The sequence below is a fragment of the Mucor mucedo genome, assembly GCF_025094135.1.
Source record: "Mucor mucedo strain NRRL 3635 chromosome Unknown EV154scaffold_20, whole genome shotgun sequence".
Taxonomy (NCBI): domain Eukaryota; kingdom Fungi; phylum Mucoromycota; class Mucoromycetes; order Mucorales; family Mucoraceae; genus Mucor; species Mucor mucedo.
The window spans coordinates 238,813-265,536 of NW_026252304.1; the positions used below are offsets into that span (position 1 = coordinate 238,813).

General features: G+C 36.1%; 8 protein-coding genes across 8 annotated transcripts; 5 read left to right on the plus strand and 3 right to left on the minus strand.

Moving 5' to 3' along the window:
- Positions 1 to 1,445: 1,445 nt before the first annotated feature.
- On the minus strand, positions 1,446 to 3,137 carry EV154DRAFT_580930 (uncharacterized protein; the record flags this gene model as incomplete). Its single annotated transcript, XM_051606625.1, has 2 exons — positions 2,354 to 3,137; positions 1,446 to 2,290 (listed from the first exon to the last, which is right to left on the minus strand). Exons 1-2 carry the CDS (start codon positions 3,099 to 3,101, stop codon positions 1,446 to 1,448), a joined length of 1,593 nt encoding a protein of 530 aa, XP_051460437.1. The 5' UTR covers positions 3,102 to 3,137.
- Positions 3,138 to 7,662: 4,525 nt separating this feature from the next.
- Positions 7,663 to 9,406, plus strand: EV154DRAFT_499937 (uncharacterized protein). Its single transcript, XM_051600537.1, has 3 exons — positions 7,663 to 7,745; positions 7,809 to 8,134; positions 8,193 to 9,406. Exons 1-3 carry the CDS (start codon positions 7,679 to 7,681, stop codon positions 9,372 to 9,374), a joined length of 1,575 nt encoding a protein of 524 aa, XP_051460438.1. The 5' UTR covers positions 7,663 to 7,678; the 3' UTR covers positions 9,375 to 9,406.
- Positions 9,407 to 10,596: 1,190 nt separating this feature from the next.
- Positions 10,597 to 14,475, plus strand: EV154DRAFT_460166 (ANTH domain-containing protein; the record flags this gene model as incomplete). The annotated part of the gene is made up of 10 exons (XM_051597509.1): positions 10,597 to 10,702; positions 10,771 to 10,913; positions 10,972 to 11,186; positions 11,269 to 11,453; positions 11,518 to 12,159; positions 12,225 to 12,466; positions 12,528 to 12,827; positions 12,886 to 12,964; positions 13,048 to 14,251; positions 14,313 to 14,475. The coding sequence occupies 10 exons, from the start codon at positions 10,600 to 10,602 to the stop codon at positions 14,344 to 14,346; spliced, it is 3,147 nt and encodes a 1,048-aa protein (XP_051460439.1). The 3' UTR covers positions 14,347 to 14,475.
- A 417-nt stretch (positions 14,476 to 14,892) lies between these two features.
- Positions 14,893 to 16,472, minus strand: EV154DRAFT_415801 (uncharacterized protein; the record flags this gene model as incomplete). The annotated part of the gene is made up of 3 exons (XM_051595699.1): positions 14,893 to 15,774; positions 15,839 to 16,180; positions 16,233 to 16,472. The coding sequence occupies 3 exons, from the start codon at positions 16,470 to 16,472 to the stop codon at positions 14,893 to 14,895; spliced, it is 1,464 nt and encodes a 487-aa protein (XP_051460440.1).
- A 523-nt stretch (positions 16,473 to 16,995) lies between these two features.
- On the plus strand, positions 16,996 to 17,835 carry EV154DRAFT_580936 (uncharacterized protein; the record flags this gene model as incomplete). The annotated part of the gene is made up of 1 exon (XM_051606626.1): positions 16,996 to 17,835. One exon carries the CDS (start codon positions 16,996 to 16,998, stop codon positions 17,833 to 17,835), a length of 840 nt encoding a protein of 279 aa, XP_051460441.1.
- Positions 17,836 to 18,004: 169 nt separating this feature from the next.
- On the plus strand, positions 18,005 to 20,119 carry EV154DRAFT_560794 (uncharacterized protein; the record flags this gene model as incomplete). Its single annotated transcript, XM_051605628.1, has 4 exons — positions 18,005 to 18,509; positions 18,567 to 18,872; positions 19,255 to 19,827; positions 19,887 to 20,119. 4 exons carry the CDS (start codon positions 18,005 to 18,007, stop codon positions 20,117 to 20,119), a joined length of 1,617 nt encoding a protein of 538 aa, XP_051460442.1.
- Positions 20,120 to 20,380: 261 nt separating this feature from the next.
- On the plus strand, positions 20,381 to 21,241 carry EV154DRAFT_478820 (uncharacterized protein; the record flags this gene model as incomplete). The annotated part of the gene is made up of 1 exon (XM_051598208.1): positions 20,381 to 21,241. One exon carries the CDS (start codon positions 20,381 to 20,383, stop codon positions 21,239 to 21,241), a length of 861 nt encoding a protein of 286 aa, XP_051460443.1.
- Positions 21,242 to 24,981: 3,740 nt separating this feature from the next.
- Positions 24,982 to 26,640, minus strand: EV154DRAFT_415893 (Xanthine/uracil/vitamin C permease; the record flags this gene model as incomplete). Its single annotated transcript, XM_051595706.1, has 6 exons — positions 24,982 to 25,178; positions 25,232 to 25,375; positions 25,431 to 26,024; positions 26,113 to 26,316; positions 26,382 to 26,441; positions 26,595 to 26,640. The coding sequence occupies 6 exons, from the start codon at positions 26,638 to 26,640 to the stop codon at positions 24,982 to 24,984; spliced, it is 1,245 nt and encodes a 414-aa protein (XP_051460444.1).
- Between the last annotated feature and the right edge of the window lie 84 nt (positions 26,641 to 26,724).

A 26,724-nucleotide genomic window follows, 5' to 3' on the forward strand; every position in this document is an offset into this window, starting at 1 on the left:
GTAAATGACCGGACTCGCTGACTTCAATGCTTTAAGTAACAATGGTGCTTGCGTCTTTTAAATACGCGACGCTTTATCCATTGTTCGAAAGGGCGCATTTCCCCGAATGAAGCTACCAACCGACCTTCAGACATTACTTGACCTTTTAAAGGTAAAGGTAAAGTTTCCTACTATTCAGCCTGTGAAGTTGGTTTATTAACATTACCATAAAAGAATTCTTGCAAGAGTCAAAACATGAGTTATGGACCGTTTTAGAACTCTATAAGAAACATCCTGGCATCTCCGAAAAGCAAGTACAAGGCAAAGTGTAGAATGGCCTTGTTGTTTTGAAAAAAGCTGAATGCTGAAAACTAGTACATCTTGAATCAAATCAAGGTAAATAAAAGTATGACTCTTTGGCGATAAGTGGTGATAACGACAAACTTTCGTTTATTAGTCAGAAGAATAGATGCCGCGAAGAATTTAAAAAAGTTGTTTGCCTCGACAAAATAGACAGTATCAACCCATCAAACTATATGAGAGTTGTGCTGTTTACTGCAATACTCGTGATGCTCAAGAAGAGGCAGTGGCACCTGAGGTTTTCGCTGAACTTTAAGGTACATCTCAAGGCAGTCCACACCAACAGGGCTCTTTATCAATGTGACCTTTGCCTTACCTTTACCCGGTGGATAAAGGTGAGTAAAGGACAGGCCAAAATCAACATTAACTCCTGAAGATCTAGGCCTCTCAGATAAACCTGGAGTTATTATATCTTTTATAATAGAAAAAAACATTGTAAGCCTTATGGTTTCTACTATCCCAGTAGATCACCTAATCCGCTGGCCGAATACTTGGGGAGTCCTTATAGTCAGCGATACACCTCAGCTGACTGTAAGTAGTGATGATGCCCTTGATGTTGAGGAGGAAAAAAAAGTCGATCCTTTTTGTTTCTGAAGGCCCCCACCTCTTCCGAAAGCGATTTTGCTACTTTCACTTTGATCATGGTTAAATATTGTAGTGATGTCTGTCAACACACCCCTCCATTGGATTGTCGACTTTATCCCTGCTCCAATTAAAGACATTATCTAGCCCAACATCTTTATAATAAAAAGTGCTTTTAATCATTATGTTTGTCGAAGGTATCTTTCTGCATTCGTAATAAGGGAGACCGATATTAAAAGAAAAGATAGTTTAAACAAAAGTAAAAAAAAAAAATCATTCTCAGCTTCACAGGACCTTATTGTAGAGTGTCGCTAAAGACTGGGATGGCTTATATTTTGAGTTCTTCGAAGAAAGAATCGTACGAAATTCCTATATCTGTGAGCTTTCCATAGAAAGGTGCACTCATACACAACAGAAAAACTTGTTAAGTTCCTCACTATTTTACTCTTTGCTCATGTTGTAATCCTCCCTTATGAACATATAATTTTTAAGACTAAAATTTACAATTTTTTTTATTATAAAAGTTATAATAACTCCTCCTTAACATCAAGGGCATCATGGTAGAGTACAGAGCCGTCACGTAAGTCAGCCGAGGTGTATCGCTGACTACAAAGACTCACCAAGTATTCGGCCTGCGGATTAGGATAGTAGAAACCAATAGGGTTCTGTCCGAATTCGAAATTATCGGCGTTATAATAGCCATGTGAGAAGTAATCCCCATAGAAGTCAGAGTAATCCCATTGGATGCGTTCAGATATGTAGTCCACCTGCTGGCTGGGCGGGGTCCAGTCGTAATCGAACAATGAGTAGTGCTCATCCTTGGCATAGTACATGGGTTCTTCATAGACCTCGTCTGGTGAGATAACGGGTTGGAGCAAATTATTATCGTAAGTTGATAAGTTAGTTTGTACATTATCAAGGATATCTGCACGTGTACATGGTCTGTATAATTGGTTCCATAGAGCAGAGCCGACACCATCGTTGACAGAAAGGATGGAATAAGAATCCAAGTCAATTGAACTTGATGTCTCGATATCCCGGAATGTGGGGGAAAAACTAGTGACATTGGATCTATCCGAGCCAATACTGTTGGAGCTGGAGATAGTTGACTGACGTGCACCGGGTGCAATGTCAGTAAGAGGTGGTAATTGATTATCACAATCAAAGTATAGTGACTGATCAGTGACTGTACTTTGGCTCGAGTGTGGCGAGCTAATGTAAGTAGGCGTAACAACACCGCGTGGTTCATTAACATAGACATATGGCGAATTAAGGTTATCGGCACATCCAATGGGGGAATTGGCGTCACCTGGCAATTGATTATTAGAACCTGTAGCAGCGTTTATATAACTATTGTCATATTGATCACCTGTTTATTTAAAAATGGTTATTAGAATAAAATCCAAAGATATTGACAGCATTATTATTTTACCTATTGAGCTGGTATCAAGGGATGTAGTTACCATAGGAGAAGCATCTTGATAGTTATCCATCTTGTCACTGTGCATTAAAGAGCGACCATCCTCGGAAATTGTGCTGTCGATTAAAGCAGAGTTCGATTTTTTAGCGGACTTGGAGAACAAGATAAATTCAGCTCGAGCATGCTTGTTATCGGCAGACTTGGGGTGGGTATGGGCTCCCTCGATCTTGTTTCGCAAATCATCATAGCAAGCGATGCATATCTCCATGCCACAGCTAGCACATATATAGTGTTTGTCGAATATACTGGTAGAACAAGTATCACACAAATGTTTGTAACCTTCAGCGTAATACTGTTGAATAATTTCGTCGTTGTAGTAAGGGCGAGCATCCATTAAAAGTTTCAATACCCGTCGAAGTGTTGAACGAATTTGATTCGAGGCGTAATTTTTGGCACCTGGTGAATATGGCTTGCGGTTAAAGCGACGGCTTCGGCAGCTGCGCAATATATCGTCCTTTTTAGTGTCAGGAAAGTAAGGTCCGTAGACTAAACCTCCATCGATGGTTGAGATATCGAATAATCGTAATCCTATGAACGAACAAGGTTGTTCTTCTAAGCAACTATTACAAATCATGTCAAACTGATTGTAGGGCGGTGAGGTGCACGGAAATGCTTGGAGATGGGTCTCGACATTGTTATTCTTCGTGACCTTTTCATATAGTTTGGTAGCATTGCGCTTAGCTTGAGGATTTGTCTTCATTGTCGCTTAATATTTGCAAATGAAAAAAAAAAAAAAAAATTGCAAAGAGAAAGAAAGAGAAGGAAAAAAAAAATCCTTTGTCACCCTTTAAATAGTTTGTATCAGCCAGCCATTACAGCTATAAGTGCTTAAGCCGCTCCTTCTATTGACTGGTATAAAACGCGTTAGCACTACCTCCCACTTGATATATACGACAACCCCCATTGTCAAGCATTGTCGAATCGGCCACTCCCTCTCTTTTTCTTTTTCTTTTTTTAAGGCCGTCATCAGCAACTCATGTATGCCTGGGAACAATAAATTGTCATCAGTAGGAAAATGCCAAATTTATTGTTCAACCCTCATGATAATGGGGCTTCATTTCTTTTATTCTTTAAAACAATGAAGAAAACAATTCATCTGGATCAACTCAAAGTAGTTTATTCTTTTTCTCATTGTCATATCTTTAATTTTTTATCATTGTTTGCTATTGGAATTGGGAATCGTTATCCTTAAAAGTCAACATGTTTACCCCGATTTTGATTACAACATGTGAGTTTACACAATCAAAAAGTTCCCAATCTTGGTACTTGAACTATAGATTAGATGGAAATAAGAACGAAAAATGACTTATTACTAAGCCTATCTAAGAACTACGTAAGTGTGACAATGGGCAAAAACCGGTATTTTACTGTATATTTCACAACCATATCTGAAGTGTAGTTTGTTGCAAAAAACCATTTGTTATATATGTCTGCCATAAAGCTTGCATAATTGATTAAAGAGATGACTATTTCATCGATATCATAACTTAAACTTTTGTAGTTATACTATTTGACTTTTGCGCCAAAAAAAAAAAAAAAAAAAAAAAAAAAAAAAAAATAGGTGGCGATCAATGCTAGTATCCGGGGCCTACTTAACAAATCATGCATTCTTATTCCTGAGAATAACACACTGGAGAGAATTGTTTATGTCATTAAATAGAGCAATGTGTAATTCGCATGTGGCACAGTGCCGTATATGACGAGTGTCAATATCGGAAACAAGTATTATTGATTTGTTTTTTATGAAAACGAGAATTATTGTTTATTTGTTATTTATTTATTTGCCGCCCTTTTTGGTAGGACCGCCAAATAAGCGACGTCTGTCAAAATTCTATGCTTGTTCATCAAAATCTTGAAGCTGGTCACTGATAATATCTTTCTCGTGAGTACCTTTCAATCGAGTGTTTTGAAAGTGATAACTGATTATCGATTGAGTTACTAGTAAAAACAAGGAAGCAATAGCTAATTTTTTATTGTTATAAAAGGAAGAGTTGCATCTAGGATGAAAATGATGAATACGTCGGAAAATCAGAGGTTTTCCGTCACCGGTTAAATGTAAGCTCATCATGATAACTTTTAATTTTATTTTTATCTCTCGTGAATCAGTCGTGTATCTTCTAAACATTACGATATGTTGTGAGATGCACCTGATTTGATTATGAAAGCATTAAGGATGAATCAAAAAGATGAATAAATCTGAGCTTTATGAAAGCCCCTCTTGCTATTTTTGTTTGTCTTGTAAGAACGCCCAATTTAATAAAATATAGTGTGATAATTTATTACAAATACGAATCACGGAGATTCAATCTACATCTCTTTAATGCGTCTAAATGTAATATTACGTGTAACAACTGATGTAGTTTAACAGATAACCGCCATAATTTGAAACATGAATAAGAAAACTGAAAATTTAGTAAAAGGTTCAAGGGAAGCAAAAAGACATTTTAAATAGTCTGTTAGTTGTTTTTTTAACATTGAGAGGTGACGGAAAGTAATAAATCAAGTGTCGCTCATAAGCATACATTGGAAACAGAAAGTCTTTTCATATACGCCCAAATCCTGTCGTTTTGAGTGAAAACAGCGTTTAAATTTAAAGTTAAATCACTCGGGCTGTTATATCAGAGGTTTATTTATTTGATTATAACGCATTGGTTACTAAAATTATCAGAGATGCTGGTCATTTGGGTTTGGTTGATTCTCTTTGCAAATGCATGCTTGTCCATTTAGAGCGTCAGGATTGGGGTCTCATTATTTTAATGAAATTTCCTTAGCCTATGAAAATAACAGATTCATCCTCCAGTTTTAGACGCTCTGTCATATTCATTTTCAGATGCACCTTGCTACAATGGAAAGCCCTATAAAAAATTCCTCACAGATACTAAATTTCTCCAGGTCACAAAGGGTTTAATATAGGATTACTATCCATCACACCACTAACTAATTGTCTAAGTGTTAACTTCTTAAAAATAATAAAGTTTAAGTGCTTATGCCATTTTCATTTGTTTATCGTTTCATCCAAGAAAAACCAAGAAGGTGATTGGTTCTCTTTGATAGATATGAAATAATATCATTTCACCAGGACATCAAGTCGATTAACCAAAAGAAAGTGCAGATTTCATTACCTGGACACAGGTAAAAGAAGAGTTCAGCAGATGAGAGTAATGTATTGATATGTTTGTAAGTGTAGGGATTTTAGGGGTAGTGACATAATAACTCCTTGTGTTTCTTTTGACATGGAAAAAAAAAATCCCATTTATTGATGTTGTAATCAAATTTATTTTTACTCCCTATTTTAGTCTACTTTTTTGTTTACAAAAAAAAAAAAAAAAAAAAAAAAAAAGAATCATTTGTAATAAAGTTATTGTCAACAGGAAATGCGGCATAACTTAAAGAACATACAAACGCTTTCAAATCCTTTTTTCTGGTATGTGAGCATGCCTTCATTAATGCTTATCGATTATATGTGGGGGTTCTTGAAAGAACCTCTTGAGATTTTCATGGTTTAATTTTTTTATGGCAAAATTCAAAGTAGTACAAATCAGTTGTTTGGGTATAACATAATTCAACTGATGTATTAAATCATCAAACACAACAAGGTTACCATGCTTCTCTTTTCTTCTCATAGACTTTTTTTGATAGACAATGCCCATTAAAGGCATTACTTTCATCCTGGTGCTGAAGACTCAGTATATACCCTATATACCCATTGCCTGGTGCTAGAATATACCCTCTTTATACCCTTTTAAAAAATACCCTGAAGCCATCAAGAAGCTTTGTTTACTGTACATATACCCTGTAAATATTATCAAGTCTGTTTCAAACTTAAAGCAAATACAAGATCAGTGCCCTTGAAATAGACAAGAACAATTAAATCTTATAGACATAGTAATAGAAGAAAACAAGAAGAATAGTGGCCCGTGGACAAGAAAAATAATACCTTTTATGATTTGAAAATACTTTATTATATACTATATACCCTTAATTCTATATACCCTTATTATATTATATGCCCTTTACACTATATACCCATAATAATATACCCTTTACATTATGTACCATTAATACACTATATACCCATAATATTATATCATTTACACTATGTATACCCTTAAAACATACCCTTTACCTTCAAATATACCCCCAAATACTCAAAGCCTGGTGCGAAATGTACATAATATACCATGTCGTGTCTGTAAATACCTTCATACCGTAAATACCTCCAAGACTGTAAATAACTTCAAGACTGTAAATAACTTCAAGACTGTAAATACCTTCAAGACTGTAAATACCCCTAAAGACTGTATATAATTGTAACCCTGTAAATACCTTCAAGCCTGGTGCTTTAGACATAGAAATAGACATAGACATTTAGATATAGACATAGAAAAAAAAAATAAAGTATACCCAAGCCTAGTGCTTTATACCCCAAAAAAAAAAATATTATTTAGACAATGGCAATACCATCTAATACAAAAAATTCTTCTCTCTCTTTTTATTTGTAAACAAAAAAATAGACCAAAATAGTGACAAAGAAATTGTTTATAACAGCATCAACAAATGCAATTTTTTATGTATCCATAGAAATAAACTCATGGCTTTATTAATAACTTGATGTTCCCATACGTAGATATCCCTGTCATCTACATAACTTTTATTTTACCTGTATCCAAGTAATAAAGGCCACGTTTTAATATACCTGATATCATAATGAAATGATATCGTTTCACATGCAATAAAGAGCACCAAATGGTTCTGGCTAAAACAATGAAAGAATGGTATAGTTTCATTTTTAACCAGCGGAGACAATCATTGTTAACGTTTGGCCGGTTAGTGGTAGTCTTCTACAAAAGTCTTTGTGATCTGGAAGAATTCAGTATTCTTTGCGCGGCCTTTGGGAGGGCTTTTCCGTGTGGCATGGCATATCTTGATTTATTTGAGGCTATTCATTTGTCATTATTTAACCCATACAGAGATATAAATGCTGATTGACAGGCAAAAGACGATGTTGAATAGTCTAAAGGCACACATCAGAACTTGGAAGGTAATGACAATTTTAGAATCAAAACACTTTAATTACTGTCTTTAGTATGTCAAATATGAGAGCCTTTGGTAGATACTTTAGTACACCATATTGTTTAAAGCAATCAATACAATGGTCAAATCGAGTTTGTTAAAGTACTAATTTTTTTAAAAGTCCTTCTGTCGCACCCTAGCATTTTGTTCTCCCCTAGTTTTTTTTTCTACTACTTGTTCGTTTGATCTTTTTTTTTTTTTGACATGAACAGACTCATACTTTCAAAGGCCCTCAATCCTTTAAGACAAACCAAGAGTCAATGGGCTTCTGGTAAGCTTATTACTCTTTTGTCCCTGAATTCTAATCCTTACTAAACCCTGTTTCTTAAAAAAGTACGTTACAGTTCGACACAACAAGCTGAAAAGCCTGTCAAGAAAATGGTGACATATATGCATCCTACCGCACCACTTGCCAAATTCAACAACTCACTCTCTCATCACTTAAATGCACGTGGACCACCCAGACGTGTACTTGAGAACATTCTCAGGGTTGTTGATGACATTAAAAAACAAAACTTGCGTTTAGACTTGGGCACCTATAATGCTTTACTCACCGCTTATAGTCGTGTCAGAGAACAACGATCCATGATGCGTGTTTTGGAAGACATGGAGGAAAACAAGGTCGAACCCAACTTAGACAGTTACAACATTATCCTCGAGGTAAAATATAAGATCGAGTCATTTTTAAAAATATATTAACCAGTGTATAAATTGGCAGTCGCTCGCCTTTGTTGGCGATGTCAGATCACAATCCAAGATCAAGAACGAAATGAAGGAAAAGAATATCCCCCTGACAACCCAAACTTATTACCAATTATTAAACGGTATGTGCAAAGCGGACGAACTTGAATTTGCTTTGGATACATTAGACGAGATGAAAGATACAGGTGTTGCACCCAACTTGCACTGTTATGCTATTTTAATTGGATCCTGTCTTCGTTTATCCGATGCCAACACAGCCTTTGATCTTTTGAAAGATGCCGAAACTTCAGGTTTAGCTGTCGAGAGTCAACCTCGTGTGTATATGGATGTGATGCGTGCCGGTGCTAACGGCGACGCTGCCGATATTGTGAATTATTGTTGGGACAAGGCTGTGGGTGTACATACTTTGCGTCCTGATGAGGGTACCTGTTTAAACGTATTGCGTGTAGCAGCTAAGACTGGCGATACCAAGTTGGCTACTGATGTCATTCGTCAATTAAGTACTAGCGGATACCCTTACAAAGAGCATTATTTCACTCCCTTAATGGAAGCATTCACCGTCAAAAATGATTTAAAGAGCGCCTTTAACGTGTTGGATATTATGCGTGTATCTGGTATCCCCCCTTCCATGCGTGCTACTTTGCCTATCCGTAAACAATTGGATAGAAATGTGGATGCCATCGATAAGGCTTATTACTTGTTGGAAGAGATGAAGAAGGAAGACAAGACGGTAGATATTTCTGCTTTTAACGTGATTGTGGGCGCTTGTGCCGATGCCAAGGATATTGAGCGTACTATTGCCACATACCGTGAAGCTGATAGTTTGGGTGTCACCCCCAATGTCGATACATATAACGCTGTGCTTGAGGCTTGTATTCAAACACGTATGAAGGGTATGGGTACTGTGGTTGTGGATGAGATGAAGAAGGCAGGCATCAACCCTAACCTCGAAACCTATGCCAAAATGATCTCTCTTGCATGTACACAACGTGATTATGAAGACGCTTTTACTTATCTCGAAGAAATGAAGAGCTATGATATCGTGCCTCCAGAGATGTGTTATACTAACTTGGCCAAGAAGTTGGGTTATGAAAAGGATCCTCGTTTCCATATGGTTTTAGAAGAAATGGAGACTTTCGGTTATAAAGTGACACCTAGAATTAGACGTATGTGGACTTTTGAAAATGCGTCAGAATAAACTTTTTTTTTTACAATAGAGAATAATATAAATATATCGTTGGACCCTTTTTTGTTTTTGTTTTTGTATCACTTATTTGGCGTATTAGGCGAGTGTGTAATACAAAGCGAACCGGAAAAACGTCATTACATCATAATATGATATTTATATACTTTTCAACACATGCTTGAAATTGTAACGCAAAAAAAAAAAAAAAAAAAAAAAAAAAAAAAAAAAAAAAAAAAGGAGCGTAAAGGGTTCATGATGTTGATTTGTTTTTATTGAGCAATTATTATATTTGCACAAAGACCTAGTATCGCTTAATTAGAAGTAAATGTCGGCCAATCAGGAATTAAATTTCGCTCTCACAGGAACATGTCTGTAAATTTAGCTCTTCCATAAATTGAGTATATATATATTAGTCAGAGGGATCAACAATTATAAAAACATTAAATGACAAGAGTAATATTTATGCTCGGGATCTATTAATATTCTATAGTCCAGGCCTATTTGATTGTATTGCTTTTGCCCTGTGTACAGACTTCAACGGTAGGATGAGAACAAGCGGGGTAATATGTGATTCATGATTAAATTTTTATATTATTAATTAAAGAGAAACAGCAGCGAAACTAAAATCAAAAGTCACCCGCAATTAAGTGGTTTCTGTGGTTTTGGAGCTCAATGGTTACAGACTGGAGGATGAAAGATTGATTGTTCAAGTTGCTAACCGTGCTCGTATGTAAAAAAAAAAATATGAGGGTCAAATTTTGGTGGGCTCGGAGGTCAAAATGATATTTTTTATTTTGCATTGGAGGGGTGAGGTGCTCAATGTGCCTAAATTTTTTCGGGAAATAGTGTATATGAATCACATATCTTGAGATTGTTTTATTTATACATGCTGGTTATTATAATACACATATAGCTGCCATATGTTGCTCTTTTACTACACGACCAGGAAGTAGAGTATAGTTTGTATTTTTCTAAGAACTATGCGTATCAACTTCAATTGTTGAATGTGAAGTATCTCCAGCCTTCTAGATTATGCACATAAACTATCTTTTACCTCAAAATACCCAACTAGCAAGATTCAACGAGCTTTTAACCAAAAAGTATATCAGAAACATTTATGTCATTGAAAAATAAAAGTGCTGCATGATGATTGGCTCCAATGATCCCGCTAACATTATAATTTGATTTAGATTAACTTCGTCATTTTTCTTTTTTATTTTTTATTTCTAGTTTATAAATGTCCTATCTTTCTGCCGAAAAAGCAGAGACTGAGCTCGCTCAGAGTATTAAAAAAGCATGCAGTGTAGAAGAAACTGCTCCCAAACAAAAGCACGTCCGAAGTAAGTTTTTTTTTTATTATTATTCTTTTTTGTCCGGGATGAAATACTAATGACCTCATAAACAACAGAATGTATTGTATACACTTGGGATCACAGAACTTCAGCCATTATCTGGAATATTCTGAAAGTCCAACCTTTACTTTCAGATGAGATACAAGCATTCAAAGCGCTTATTCTTGTTCACAAGATTGTTAAAGATGGCCATCCCAACGTATGACAAAAAATAATATTCCCCACCACGCGGTAAAAGACTAAATATATACATGTAGGTCATTAAAGATGCTCTTCGAGAAACAGGTTGGTTGGAGACGTGTGCTCGTAGTGTCAACGGCGATGGTATGCGTGGTTATGGTAACCTCATTCGCTCCTATGTCGATTTTCTTTTACACAAACTTCAATATCATCGTACTCATCCCGAGTTTAACGGTACTTTTGATTATGAGGAATATATCAGTTTAAAGAACATCGATGATCCTAATGAAGGGTAAGAAAAATAAGAAGGAAAGGGGAAAAGGAAGGGGGATGGTAGGGGCCATACGATTTTTATACTGACTCATTGAATGCAGCTTCGAGACTATCAACGATTTAATGACCTTGCAGGACCACATTGATCGATTCCAAAAGGCTGTATTTGCTAGTTTCCGTCATCACTCTAATAACGAATGTCGTATTGCATCTCTTGTGCCCTTGGTAGAAGAAAGTTATGGTATCTATAAATTTATCACTAGTATGATGAGAGCCATGCATCAAAGTAAGTGAATCCTTTCCTCATACCGCACATAAAGTTAATAAGAAGCTAAAATTTATAATGATAGGAACCGACGCATCTGAAGCACTCGCACCACTTCGACAAAAATTCAATACTCAACATTATGCACTCTTAAAGTTCTACTTTGAGTGTTCCAATTTAAAATACTTGACAAGTCTCATTAATGTACCCAAGCTTTCTCCCGACCCACCTTCTTTAATCGACGCTAGTACACCTCAACCTCCCAAGCGACCCGAGATTGCTCGTATTGAAGCCGCACCTCCACCAGCCCAAGCGTCTCCTGAACCTGTCATTGATTTCTGGTCCGAAAAGCAAGCACAACAACAACGTGAGTATGATGACCAACAGCAACGTTTAGCTCAACAACGTGCCGAAGAACAAGAGAGATTGAGACAGATGCAAATGCAACAACAACGTGAATATGAGGAGCAACAAAGACAGATGGCAAACTTAGAACGTCAAAGACAAGAAGAATTAATGAGACAACAATCTTATCAACAACAAAGTGGTAGAATCAATGAATTGGAAATGCAAGTTTTAAACGGCCGTAATCAATTGGAGCGTAATCAAATGATGTTGGAACAATATGACAGAAGAGTGAAGGCTCTCGAACAAGAATTGGCTTCAGTGAACGCAAACTCTCAATTAAGAGACCAATCCAAGGACGAATTGATCCGATCTCTCCAAAGTAATAATGGTCGTATTGGTTGTAACTGAACGATGTTTTAACACGCCCTTCTTTTTTTACTACAGACGAAATTCAAATGTGGAAGAATAAGTACGAGGCTTTAGCTAAACTCTATAGTCAATTGCGAAAGGAGCATATTGATTTATTAAACAAGTACAAGGCCCTCCAAGTCAAGGCCAATTCTGCTCAAGAAGCCAACGAGAAAATGGAACGTCTTCAGGCTGATATGCGTGCCAAGAATATTGAACTTGCTGATTTAATCCGTGAGCGTGATAGAGCTCGCAACGAATTAGCTCGTCTTCAAGGTGTAAGTTAGTCTAATAATATATCGAGTTAAAGAAATCAATTTAACTCTTTTTTATGTATAGAATCAACGTGATGATATGGAACGTTTGCGTCGTGAATTGGAAGATGCTCGTAACCAAGTGCAGAATATGGGTAGATCCAAGGGTGACGAAGTTAGTGCTTTATTAGCAAGATTTAACAAGGAAAAGTCGGATCTCGAAGCTAGTTTGATTGAAAAGCAAGCATTGATCGATGAATTCCTCAAGCAAATTGAAGATCAACAAGGTGAAGCAGACCATATTCGTCAAGAAAAAGATGAAGAAATTGCTGTTTTACAAGCCGGTATGGATGAATGTCTTTCTCAACTTGCAGAGTTGCAACACGTAAATATTCCTTTTTTTTTTTATAAAAATATCAAAAATGCTCACCTACATTGATTAGAACGATAAACAACAAGATTTGGAGGAAGAACTTAGTCGATTGGAAAGTGAACAGTCTGATAAACTTAACCAGATTTTGGGTATGTCAAAAACTGGCTGGATTTTACATCATCCCTTTACTTTTTTTTTTTTTTTTTTTTTTTTTGCTAATAACCTTTATTAGATTGCATTTTGAGCACCTGCGTCCAAAAAATCAATGACAGCATTTACGAACTTGATCAGCCTGGTTCTCATGGTAAAGAGAATTCCACACCTGAATTAGCATTATCAATGATCGAAAGAGCCAGTATTACATCTGTTGAATTCATGTCTGCTTTCAGTAAATTTTTGGATGGAAGTCAAAGCGGAGATCATACAGGTACCATCACACGTGCACTTGAATTCTCAGACACCATTATCGATGTTCTTCAACATTCTAAGGGTATCACTCAATTTGTGATGCGTGATGAGGATGGCGAGGAGTTGATTAAGCTTGGTAAAGGATCTGCTGAAGCATGTATTCAATACTTTAGTAGTGTCATGTCTAGCTATCTCAAAATGTTACCACGATCTCAAAGACCCGAGGTTGTCATCCAAGGTGATATGAGAGTCCAGGAGGCCCTTACCAAATTATCGCAAAAGACCGAAGATTTGATATTGACAGGTGCTACTGATATTAACAGAATGGCAGAAGGTGAAGTAGGTGATCTTGTTGAGCAAGAAATGACTAAGGCTGCTCGTGCCATTGAAGAAGCTTCAGCCAAGATTCAAGACTTGATGCGTCGTCCTGCAAACCCTTCATTCTCTGCTACGGATATCCAAGTCCATCAGTTAATCTTGAACTCTGTTTTGGCTTTAACCAATGCCATTGCTAACTTGATTAAATGTGCTACGGCTTCTCAACAAGAAATTGTTTCTCAAGGTCGTGGTTCTGCTTCTAAAGCTGCTTTCTATAAGAAACATAACCGTTGGACTGAGGGTTTAATCTCTGCTGCCAAAGCAGTGGCTATTGCCACCAATCTTTTGGTCGAAGCTGCTGATGGTGTGATCAGTAAGACACATTCGCTTGAACAATTGATCGTGGCCTCCAACGAGGTGTCTGCTGCCACTGTTCAATTGGTATCTGCATCTCGTGTTAAGGCTAGTTTCATGTCTCGTACCCAAGATCGCTTAGAAATGGCCGCTAAGGGTGTCAAGGATGCTGCTGCTGAACTTGTTAAGCAAGTCAAGGGTTTGGTTGCTCAACAAAATAAGATCGAAGCTGTTGATATCGATTTCAATAAATTATCCGTTCATGAGTTTAAGCGCAGAGAAATGGAACAACAGGTCAAGATTTTAAAATTAGATTCTGAATTAACAAATGCTCGTCGTGTTTTGGCTGAAATGAGGTAAAATTATGCAATTTTTTTGTACATGTTCTTTTCATTAACTTTTTTTTTTCGCTTGTAGACGTAGTGGTTACCATACTGAAGAAACCGATTAAATACACACTCACACTCAAACTCACAAACACGCACTCTCAAACACACATTCCCTATTCCTTCTCATTCATATTAAACATCCAATAAAATAGTATACATGATTGGAATTACATTTTATTAATGCAAAAATTAGATATTTTGTTATGGGTTTGATTTAGGACATCTCTTAATACGTTTCTACGACTGCATCGAACAACTGCTCTGGGTAGTTATGGTGAGGCAACCCCCTGGTTATAAAGTGTCAACTTCCCACCTTTCAGTAAATGATCGTACTCGTCAAATAACGTCGTCCTATATCACAATGGGTCGGGAATGGTCTTAATGCCCTCTTCTAATTACAACAAATAGCATAAAATTAGCCGACAAAAAAATACATGATTGATTTATTATTTAACTTGGCCGGGAAACAAGAGCTAGTTTACAGATTGTGATTTCGATGGAAAAAGAATAATATGACTATTCTGTGTTTAGCACGGCATATTGCTATATTATTTCAAAGTTGATGGCTAGATATCCCTTTCAACACAAACTATACATTTACATTTTTTTTACAGTGAGATAAGCGGGGTCGATTGTTCTTCCTCTTGATTTCGCTCCTCTTCTTTAGTATCCATGTATTCCTGCATGTGATTTGAGACATTGTATCCGAATGCCTCCATATCTTTAATTGCCAAATCAAGTCTAGGATCGTTGGCAGCAGATAGTACCTTGACCAGCTTAAAATAACATCCACGCATGGGTGTCATTTTTAATTTCTTCATCTTTTCCAAGTATTTAAATGCATCCTCAAAGTCCTTCTGTGTACACATCAAGGTGACCATTTTACTTAGTGTGGTAGAACTCGCTTTTACACCCCTTGATAATTCCTCTCTATAAATTGTAGTACCAAGGTCAGCGTCCCTACAATGAATACATGCATCCAATGTTGCGTCTAATGTTTCTGTATTCGGCTTTACACCAAATTCTTTTGCTCTGGCGTAGGTAGCGAATGCTTCATCATACTGTCGATTATAAGCAAAAGAATGAATGATTAAATTAAACGCAGAGATATCGACTTCTTGATCCTCTGCTTTGGCCAATTCTTCCAAGACATCTCTGGCTCTTCGGATGGCGTTGACATCGGCCCCCAATTTGCGTGCGATGGGTAAAGCAGCTTTTTTGGTAGGAACGATACCTAATTTTCGCATGGCTGTAAACACCTTAAAGGTACTGGCGATATCACCGGTGGAAGCAAATGCTTCGATGAGAGGGGAAAAGTGACATTCTCGAAATGTATAGCCTTCTTCTCCCAAAAGTCGAATCACATCGGCAGCCAGTTCTGGATCTCCATTTTTGCCAGCAAGGGTAAGTACGTGTAAGCAAACACCTTCGTCTGGTTTAAAGCCATGTTCTGATACTGCTTTTTCCCAATTTCGTTTTGTGGTTTGATACTACCCAATACGTTTAGTACGATATAATAAAGGATTGAAAAAAAAAAAAAAAAAAAAAGCTTACTTGTCCCTCATACGAAGCAGATCTTAGCACATGCATATACAAGAAATTGTCTTTTACTCTAAAGGTTGATAGTTTTTCTGCCTCTTGTAATAAATCAGAAGCGATTTCGGGTTGTCGCAATTGGACTGCCATATCAATAATACTGAGATAGGTCAATAATCCAGGTACAATCTTTTGTGTTTTCATCAGGTCAAAGGTATCCAAAGCTCTTTCGAGTTCTAAGCTTTCTCGCATACATGCTAACATTAAGTGGTAGGTCTTTGATGTGGGTTTGTAGCCATGGATCTCCATGCGATGTAACAAATGAGCCTGCGTGGTTGAATTACCCGATTTTGCTGCCAGCTACATAACTCGTTAACATGGTATTCCAACCCTTCTCCGTGTGTCAGTTTACCTGTAAGGCTTTGTGATAAAATGTTCGACTTGGTTTAATGCCCTGTGATTCCATTTGGTCCGCAAGTTCGAGTGAAATATCATGATCTGCTTTAGAATACGCACTAATGATATGCTCATAGGTCTCTGAATCAAACGCTTCGCCACTTTGTCGAAGCTCTTGTGCAAGTCTTAATATATGTGTTACGGTAGTTCGACTTCCAAGATTACGTGCTGCAGAATCGTCAAGGACTCGAAACATCTTCATATTGATTTCTGCCAACAGGTTGGTTGCATAGTTTCGACATGGCGTGAATCGTAAGCAGTCTACTCTTAAAAAAATTAGGTCTTCTTTTCTTATACTTAAAAACTTGGTCACTTATTTGATTTTACTTTTAGTAGGTGAACACTTTGCCAAAAAGAAAGTACGTCGAAACATAATAAGGGATACCCAAAAAGAAGACCTCCCCCTACTGGAAATGAGCTCCACCCCTTTTTTGTACAGAGTGACTGCCGTTTCTCATGAGCATGAAATGAGGTTCGTGAAACAATGACCTTTCAAACACAAGTTGCCCATCAATTAACTATTACCGAGGGAAAATAGAGGACATCACTGCTTGGCGGTTTGTCATAAAACAATTTGAATGAAAACGTATCAAACTCATTGTAATATCCATGATAATGATACAATCTGCGTCAGGGCAAGACAATCAGCCGTTTGTAACATATATAATTCGTTATTCTTTTTCTTTTCTGCTCATATTATATCTATAAACAAACTAGAGATGAGAGAACACAAGATGCCCACAAGAAGTTATGCAGGTGATATCGAGACGACGGCCCAATATATGGTGAAGAAAGTCAAAAATGTAAATCTATCATGGGAGGATCTTCATAATATTCATCCTGATTACATCAAGTATATCTTGGAAAAAGGGTTTGACATGCATGAACGGTTTTATGCCTACGTCATGAAGTTTTCTGAAGTATGTGGAGATAGTTCGATGGTTATAACTAACATCATTGAAGAGCTAAAAATTGCAAAAGCTGGAGGAAACATCAGCGACGCTGTCGGTTTAGAGATAAGGGAGACTAGCAAAAAGCTCGGTCAATTCCATTCATACTTTGAATCAGAAGGATATATTTTTCTTGATAGTATAAATACATGTGAAAAGGATTTAAAGATAGTAAAAGCCAAGGAACGCGAGCAGTTGCCAATGGATAGACTATCTCTCTTCATGAGAACTGCAGATGATTGGGTAGAACGATTATACGCTGAAGCCAAAAAGACAGGTGTCAATTTAAGTGACAAACCTGTACCGAACGATGTGCTTCTCAAAGAACTATCCCATGGAATGAGCTGTCTGCAGGATGGGTTCAAATCTTTCAGTAATTTATTGGATATTGCCGCTTTTGATTTGATTACAAGTTTGGAGTTTTTTATAGAAGTACAACAAAGACCTAGAACTACCTTGGATGGGCAAGTTGCTGATTTTGGCCAATATGTTCAACTTCAAGCTGAGAGCATGATTAAAATTGCACAAGCTATTCAGAAGGGGTTTAAAGATTTCAATGCAGAGATGTCAAAGAACAAGAAACTTGCATGCAAGTTTTTCGATAAATAGTTTGACACCATTTCTATTTTTACCAAACACATTTTAATATATAAAAGGAAACGACTGTAAATTAATACTTGAAAACCTGTACATAACCTGATTTAGTTACCATGTTAATAAGTTAATAAATAGATGGTTTTCTTGAGATACTACTTCAGTTGTTTTTCTCACTTAAAAAATGGACCTGCAAGAACGAGCTTATAATTTACTCAATTGGATTGGAGAAAACATCAACCTATGGGGTCAATTCCATAAGGAGCACAATCAGAACGGACGCCGTTTAAGCAAAGAAATCGATGAAGCTTATTTTTTGTTCTATAGTTCAATTAAAGAATTAGCTGATAAGTATGATGAAATTATCGCCTACTTGGATGGAGTCAATGTCGAATTTGAAATAGCCAGAGAAACCGAAAGTTTTGAAGTCGAAATTCTGATAGAACTTAAACAAACCATGATTGGAATGCTGGAGTTTCAAGAAAATAAACGAGAATGCAGTCAAAGCACTGCTGAACGGCTTACAATTGGTCATAAAGAAATTGAAAATGAAATACTGAAGATAACCAGTGATAGTAAACAAGTAAGCGAAAATGTGGTCAACTATGGCACAGGCATTGGTGCTTCCCTAGGTGCCATTATTGGTGATTTATCTATTGCTCAAAGGGGAGTTATTGCAGCTTACTTAGGTCCAAAAAAATTTCATATTTTCTGCACCCTGGGGTGTAGCCTGATTCTTGCAATAGTATCTGGTTTAAATAACTATTATGGCAAGACGGGTTTAGAGAAACTCAGCAAAACAACACAGTCTTTAATCAAACATATGGCTGATTTACAGAAAGATTTTATATATTTCCAGTGTGAAATTAACAAGATGCCTCTGGAAATCAATAACTATATTGCATCAGTTTCCAAATGTATCAAATACTCAACCCCAAATGATCCTCAATCTATGGCATATCGCATAAGAGTCAAAAAAATGTCTGAAAATATGATCTGGTCTACAAAAGCACTAAACGAGAAATTTATACAAATTAGAGACATGGCAAGGTGTAAAGAGAAAGAATTGCTACAATTTATAGTGCTCTCTGACAACCATAAACCACTAACACGTTTGATTGAACAATAAACCCATGTTTACCCTGCATAAAAACCAATACACGATTAATAAATTGCTGTCATTTTAACTAAATTATGGTGAGTAGACGCGTCTAAAGTTTATTTTTGATAGAAAAATTACGTATCATACATAGTTGAGTATGTATCTTGATAAGCAATCATAATCTATCTTTCTCCCACGCAGTGTAATTGATACATCGATATTAAGTGTATAAAATGCAATGGGGTTCCCTCATTACTTCCAATCGGTTTTTTTTAAAAAACAAATATAATTTTTCATGGGCAATAACAATTCCTTAATTCATGTGGAAAAAGTTCAGACTGAAGAAATTGAGCAAGAATCCCAGTTATTGATTGAGAAAGCGCATGAGGAGCATGTAAAATACTACCGCCTAATGAAAAATGTGTCTGGAGATTGTGAAAATTATATTGCATTTTTGGATAATGTTTTTCAAGAATTCATTATTGCAAAAGAAAAGAAATTTTTTGACGCATCGTTCACAAACGAGCTTAAAGAAAGTATTTTCAACATATTAACAGAAATGCAAGCCAAAGACATTGCTAGAGAAAATTTATCAAAAGAATTTATTGATTGCATTGGCGAAATTTCTGACTTAGATAGAAAAATCGACCATCAAATAAAAAACCATGCAAGTAATAATACTATGCTTATCGAAGGCGCTGGCTCAAGTGGTGCCATATTAGGTATGACAATTGCTGGTATTGTAGCCACTGGAGCTACTATGGGTATATTTGGGGCTATAATGCTTGGAGCGCTTTGCGGTGGTTTAATACTGGGAGGTGCAGCGGCTGCTATTACGCATCACCAAAAAAATGATTTGATCAAACTTCAGAATGTAGTAGAAAAGTTAAAGGATAAGATGGATAGTCTAAGCGTAAATTCCATTGAAGTAAAAAAAGTTTTGATAAAATGTCCTGTGACATAGCAGGCTATATCAAATTGGTAGAAAAATGTATCAGGTACTCTTGCGAAAATGAAGAAGAAAATACAGTCGATGAAATAAGAGTTGAAATAATGGCGGAAAACATGATGGAAAAAACAGAAGAGCTGAAGGATGGTTTTAAAAAAGTTCGTGATCTTGCGAGGGAAAAGCAATCCGAAGTACGAGAACTGATCTATCGTCATAACCCACATGATCTTTTAATTGCTGATCAATGAAGTTTATTGATGTCGACTGAAGGAATAATTTTAAAAAAAAAGTTAATAAATTAGTCAGAGATAAGTTGCATATTAACAACAAAGACGTGTCTCTTTATTAAAGAATGATTATGTGTCATTAATCATTAGTTTTTACATTCAATCAAAAAACATGCTTATAATGTGTTCATTGTTCTTTTTAAGCATTTACCTAAAAACTAACATTTACCCCCTTTTTTTTGCTTGTTAGTACAGAATTAATATAAAAGAAAAAGAAATAGTATGTGGAATCAAGTCAATATAAAACACCAACAAAACTTTCATAGGCTACGTCAAGAAGCTTTATATGCTTCTTATACTTTTCAAAAGTACAGTGGAAGAACAATATCTGACGAATGTAACAAAAAACTCGCCTTTATTGATCCTGTTATTGCCATGCTACAAAATGCAAAGAAAGAGCAGAAATTTGGCAAACATATCCAGACAAAGCTTAAAAAAAATATTGCTAATTTTATGGGAACAAGATATATAGAAAAAACATATATTCTAGAAGCTTTAAACGAGCTCCGTAATTGCAAAGAAAGGAGCAGAGAAGAGATACTTCAAATAGAATCAGATTTATATAGTAGAAGAGGCCCTTACCAACCTCTTTATATCGCCACTTTAGTTATTACAGCTGGAGTGGCTCTTTCTCTTTTCTTATTCATCATAAATATAATGGCAAACAAAACCGATATCGCCAAAGCTGGATTCGTTTTATCGAGCATGGCAGTATGCATAACCATTTATAAAGATTCAAAAGTGGACGAACTCATGGATGTAATCGACGGCTTAGAAAAGACTGTTTATATGATAAACAGTTTTGAGACCTCGTATGTCACACACTGCTCTATTGTCGACGCGATAGAAACTTCAGCCAAGTCACTTGTAACATTGGTGGAAAATTGTAATAAATACAATCAATACGACGATCTTGGAAGTGTTGAAATTGAACATCTGAAATTTGCCATGATTGATTTTACATTGTGTCAAGCAAATATCATAAAAGATTCAAACGAGAAATTTATGCTAGAAGCAGAAAGGATGGTATCCACCCTAAGAAAAGATATCTCTGAGTCTTATGTGGGCTTGATCCGAGACTAAATTCGATACATTGCATTACAAAGTAAACCTTATTTTAATGAAACTGTAAATTTAAATAAAGATAACCAAACTCTAACATGAGACAGTAAGCAAAGGCACAACTATTGTGAATGAGGTGACTTAGGGGAATAAAATTCAGTCAGACGATGAAATACGGCTGTTATCTTCACCAAAACTACCACGCAAAGGTAATCCTAATAAAAGTATCGCCATCAACTACTATTATTCCGTACGAATAACTAACAGCAGTGATTAGCCTGACCAATCCTTGAGATAATGGGGGGGGGGTGCGGCTCTACATCCGCTAAAGCTTTTTTCAAATTCTTGAATAGGAGAGCAGGATGGGAGGTATACAGTCATAATGTCTTTTTTTTTTTATGATCACATAATCAACGAGAATATGACTGTAAATTAATATATATGAATACCATCGACATTATTAAGCATCATCCGCAGTTTACATCAACATTTTAAGCTGTTTTTAATCACAGAAATGTTCTTATGGTTACAACACAAAACATACTTTAATAGGCTTATAATTTTATAAAGGGCAGAGAAGAATGCATACTTCACACGGCTAATTGTTGCAGCAAACATGTTTATTTTTGTACTCTTCAGTATACGAACTTGAGAATATATCTGTTTTTTATTTATCATCTAATACTTTCTTGCCTACTTTTTTTATCAGTAAAGACACCTGTGAGTATAATTGGAGCTCACTGATAGCCTCCTTCGAACCTAAAAATGTACTCTAGTAGGCATACTTACCCTTTTATAAACCTCAGTTTACTTTGGATAGGTACTTTTATTTAATCTACCAATTTGGGCTTGTTATGTGGAATTGAAAGATGATGGTTGATGGAGTCTTATTCCATATTTTTGTATTCTATTTTAAAGATTGCTATTGATCAACTATTTGGCTTATTGATGCTACACTTTACTCTTAAAAGTCTATTCCTGTCATTTACTGTCCTTTTGGGGTGTCATTCAGTCTCATATGGGCTGCCTGTGATTAGCTTTCCACGTCGTAAAAGATGATCGAAAGGCTATACTGAAACAGATCGATCATCTTGACAACCCTATAATTGAGGGAATATGTTTATTGATACACAAAAAGAAAAAAGTAGACTAAAGTAGGGAGTAAGATAATTTTATTTGCAGCATTATGTAAACGAAACATAAACAATTTTCAAAAGAAAATGAGCATCTTTTACAATAAAAACGCTATCCATGCAAAAGTAAAAGATGCAAGTGCATCATGATTGTAGGATTTTCATCATTGAGAGTAAGCTTTTACTTGTATACATTTATCAAAAGCTATACTCTTTGTTTATCTGATGTCATAATGAATTAATATTCTCTCACATGAAGAGATTTTATTTTCTTGGCTGAAACAGATAAACAAAAAAACAAAAAAAAAGGTATAAAAAACAGGCAGATTTTGTATTTTAGAAAAAGTTCGAGACGATCATCACTTAACAACGGCGCTTATATTTAGTGATGTGCTGGCGAGTAATCTTTTAGAGAACTCTTTGTGACCTGGAGACGTCTAGTATCTTTGGGGGACCTTCTGGTGAGCTTTTCAGTGTTGCATGGTATGTCTTGATGTGAACGGGGTAAGTGTCTAAAACCGGAGGGAGTATGTGGGTTGTTGGATCTTGTGGCTGTGAGGAAAATTCTCCCGTGGGTGTGGCGTCCCCTTTACCGGCATCATAAATCCTGTAGTGATCGTTGGGGTGTATCATGTCCGTTTCCGCTATTGATTTTCTATACATCTTCTATACCGCCATAGAAATGCTGTATACTTTTTGTATAATGGGGCAAGTTTCTCAAAATTAAGGTAATCTACTGCTTATCAGTATGGTTTTTTTTTAGGTTTTCTGCTCTTTACGCTCTCGTCTTTTCTTATAAATAAAGATTCGAGAAGGGAATGCATAGATACAAGCCTCCGCGCGGCCATTCCCGGGCAACACTCTTTTGTAGAGTGGCTAGTGTGTATCTTTTTTTTTTTTTTTTAAATAAAACTTGTGCTTTTTAAATATTAAAATAGTCTTTACATTTGTTGTCTTACATAAAAAAATAAAATAGATAGTGATCAATACAGTAGAGTAGCTCAGCCAACGTTTACCATAAACTTGACGAGAGTGTTATAAGTAGGGCGAAAAGCAGAAGAGATGATAGCGTCAGAGTTTTAGTGAAACTCCCCAACAATGAGAACCCAATGACTGCGCCAGATGGCAAGAAGAATAAAAACATTTAAAAGAACCCTTTCGGATCTAACTGTCACCCGAACGGTGAACTCTACTGGTTATGGGAGTAAACAGCACTCGATACTTAAGCGATTTGGAAAGGGATCAGACAATGAAGCAAGTATTTCCATGGGGAAAACTACATTGTAAAGATCAACATTAAAACTCGCTTGAATATGACGAGGATGCCCAAGTTATGACCGGTAGTAGATATGCTCATCAAGCCAGTTACCTTTTCAACACGTAGTAAAACTGCTTAACAATTAACAGCTTCTGCTTCCGCGAGGGACGTACGCTTGCCGCTCCCGTTTTTTTTATGCATGCAGTACTTATTTTAGTCATTTAAACCCATATTGAATGATACACAGGCAGCTTTTTAAAATCAAAATACGATAGAAGAAACGAGACATTAAAAGTAACATAAAATAAGTAAAATAAACGAATAAAGTGTCTTGGTAAAATGACCCATACTGTGTATATCTATGTTTTTTTGTGATTTAAAAAACTTGTGCCACTAACAACCAGTTATTGGGAAACTATTGTAGGAATTGGAGAATAGAATTTTCTGGGTGGAGGTGATGATGGTCTTGGCTTAATACACATTTTTAAGGTAGATATTAAACCTTCTTTTGTCCTTTAATCAGAGAAAATTATCAGCCTTTACATCTTCTAAAAGTCTCCTAAATCTTTTCTGCAATTCCCTGCATATGATCTTTAATGGTGGCAAGACTTCCCCACAAGCAGGTAGGATATTTTCCTATCGTCAGGTGATTTTATTTTTCTTTTATATAAACACATTTTTTGTACTGTGGAGGATATTGTAAATACTTTGTCTGGAAGAAGTAAATCAACGACATATGGACAATTACTTATTATCAAGATATTGTTACAATCAGATTCTATTGCGTATTGGATTTGCCTCTCAGAACAATTTGGTTCCTATATATAAATAAATATAGTTTTCTCCATAAGCCATGTGAATTTTCTCTCTCTCTTTTTTACAGTGAAGTGATATAAAAAGTTTAAATAGTATCTCTTTGTATTTAATGAGCCAATTTTTATTTCCATGCAAAACACGTAGTTAGTCTTTTTCTGTATAATAATTATAAGCGTTCTACATTTATACTTGTATTTTTTTTTTTTTTTTTTTTTTTTTTTTGCTGCTTCTGTCCTGTCAATGCACCTCGGCTGGTCGTTTTCAGTGATTACTTATCAATTCAATAAAAAAAAAGTGGCTCTACAACAAAACGACGCTTGTTTTTCAGATGAATATACTCATTCAAGGAAACAACAACCTCAAGATCTTTTATATCCTCAAGACGGTTCCATGCCTCATAAAACCAGACGAAATAATTTTCTTCAATGTATAAATATTATAAAGACATGTAGAGTTGCAAGTCAATCTTTCAAAAGAAAAAGTTTAATTATAAAATGATAGTGATGAATCAGATAAATGTATTTACAGTATAAATATCAAGATATTTAAGTTAATTATACTACAGCAGAGGTTTGTTGAGAATTGATACTCATAGCTCTCTCTCTCTTCTTACGCTGGAAGATTTTAGCAAGGCCATCCCATCCGCGCAAAATTTGGTATAAAAGAATGGCTGAGTAGGTAGGAAGCCCGATACCATCTAATTGGAAGTTGCCCCACTTTAAAGTAGTTTGCATAGAAGCACCAAGAACAACTACAACATCAGTTAGTATATACAAGACATATAAACCCAAATATATTACTTACCAGGGATACCGGCGACCAACATGTTTCTAGAATCCTTAAAGTCAACTCCATTTTCAACCCAGATTCTAGCACCAGATACAGTGATTAAACCGAAAAGAATAATGGATAAGCCACCGAATACACCAGAAGGGATGGTATGAATAGCTATTGAAAGAAAATTAGTACAGTGGTTGACATACAAAAGACTCTATTTTCTTACCAGCTCCGAACTTTTGAATGAAACCTAAAAAGATGGCAATGAAAGCAGCGATCAAAAAGATCAAAGTGGAAAAGATTTGGGTAACAGCCATGACACCAATATTCTCAGAATATGTGGTTGTACCGGGACCACCACCAGAAGCAGAGACGATGGTAGCAAGAGCGTCACCTAAAATGGCACGTGCCAAGTACTTGTCAAGAGGCTGTTCAGCCATGGCACCGACGGCCTTAATATGACCTAAATTCTCCGCTAAAAGTACAACACAGACGGGTACGATAATACTGATAGCTTGTCCTTCAAATTTAGGCTTAACAAATTTGGGGGCAGCGAACCAAGGAGCATCATAGACACCAGTATAATCAATGACAGGACCATGACCACTCCATCCAACACCGAAATAAATAAGGTAACCAATAACCATACCGATCAAAATGGGTACACGCTTGAGCATACCAGGGGCATACACACTGACTAGAGAAATTAGCATGATTGTGGTAAAAGCCATCCAACTATCGAATGTTGTAGCGGTGGCATTTTGGAAGGCGGAGGTAGATAAATGAATACCAATGGTCATAACGACAGTACCTGTGACAACTATTTAACAGCGAACGTTAGTGCTTGTTTTAAAACTCCCTTCCGTTCCGAAATGGGATAAAATGAAAAGTTTTTTTTAATAACTTACCAGGAGGCATAACAACTTCAATCCAACCATGACCAACAAAGTAAATTACTGTACCAATAAAACCGTATACTAAACCACAAACGAGAATTCCGCCAACGGCGACGTCAGTGTGTTGGTTGCCGGGACCATTAGGAACATAATTGAAACCAGTCGCGGATACAACGACACCAATAAAACCAAATGAAGAGCCAACATAGGATGGAACTGTCGGGTTTAATTATATTTAGTACACTGTACAATAATTTATATAGAAGCTATATTTGGTTTACCTCTTCCACCAGTAACAATGTAAAAGATAATTGTTCCGACGCCAGAAAAGAATAAAGCAGCTGAGAAGAAAAAATAAATAAAAAAAAAATTAATGACCTGTCAAAAATTTTCATTTTAATTGGACTTACTATTAGTGTCGAAACCCATCATGAGAGGAGCTAATTCTAGTTTTTAATATATGGATTGTAATTACTTGTGATGTAAACACATACCAAGTACGGTGGAGCCAAACATTGCCAAGACATGTTGCACACCCATTAACAAACATTGGGGTAAAGAAGGTCTTTCGTCAATGTAAATAACCCCTACATATTTGTTTAATACAAATGTCAAATGCAGGTA

Excerpts from the sequence above, each read along its gene's own strand:
- EV154DRAFT_499937 (XM_051600537.1), top strand. The coding sequence starts at position 7,679 with ATGAACAGACTCATACTTTCAAAGGCCCTCAATCCTTTAAGACAAACC. Across the intron at positions 7,746-7,808 it reads CAAGAGTCAATGGGCTTCTG|TACGTTACAGTTCGACACAA; the intron begins GTAAGCTTATTA and ends TTCTTAAAAAAG. Across the intron at positions 8,135-8,192 it reads GTTACAACATTATCCTCGAG|TCGCTCGCCTTTGTTGGCGA; the intron begins GTAAAATATAAG and ends ATAAATTGGCAG.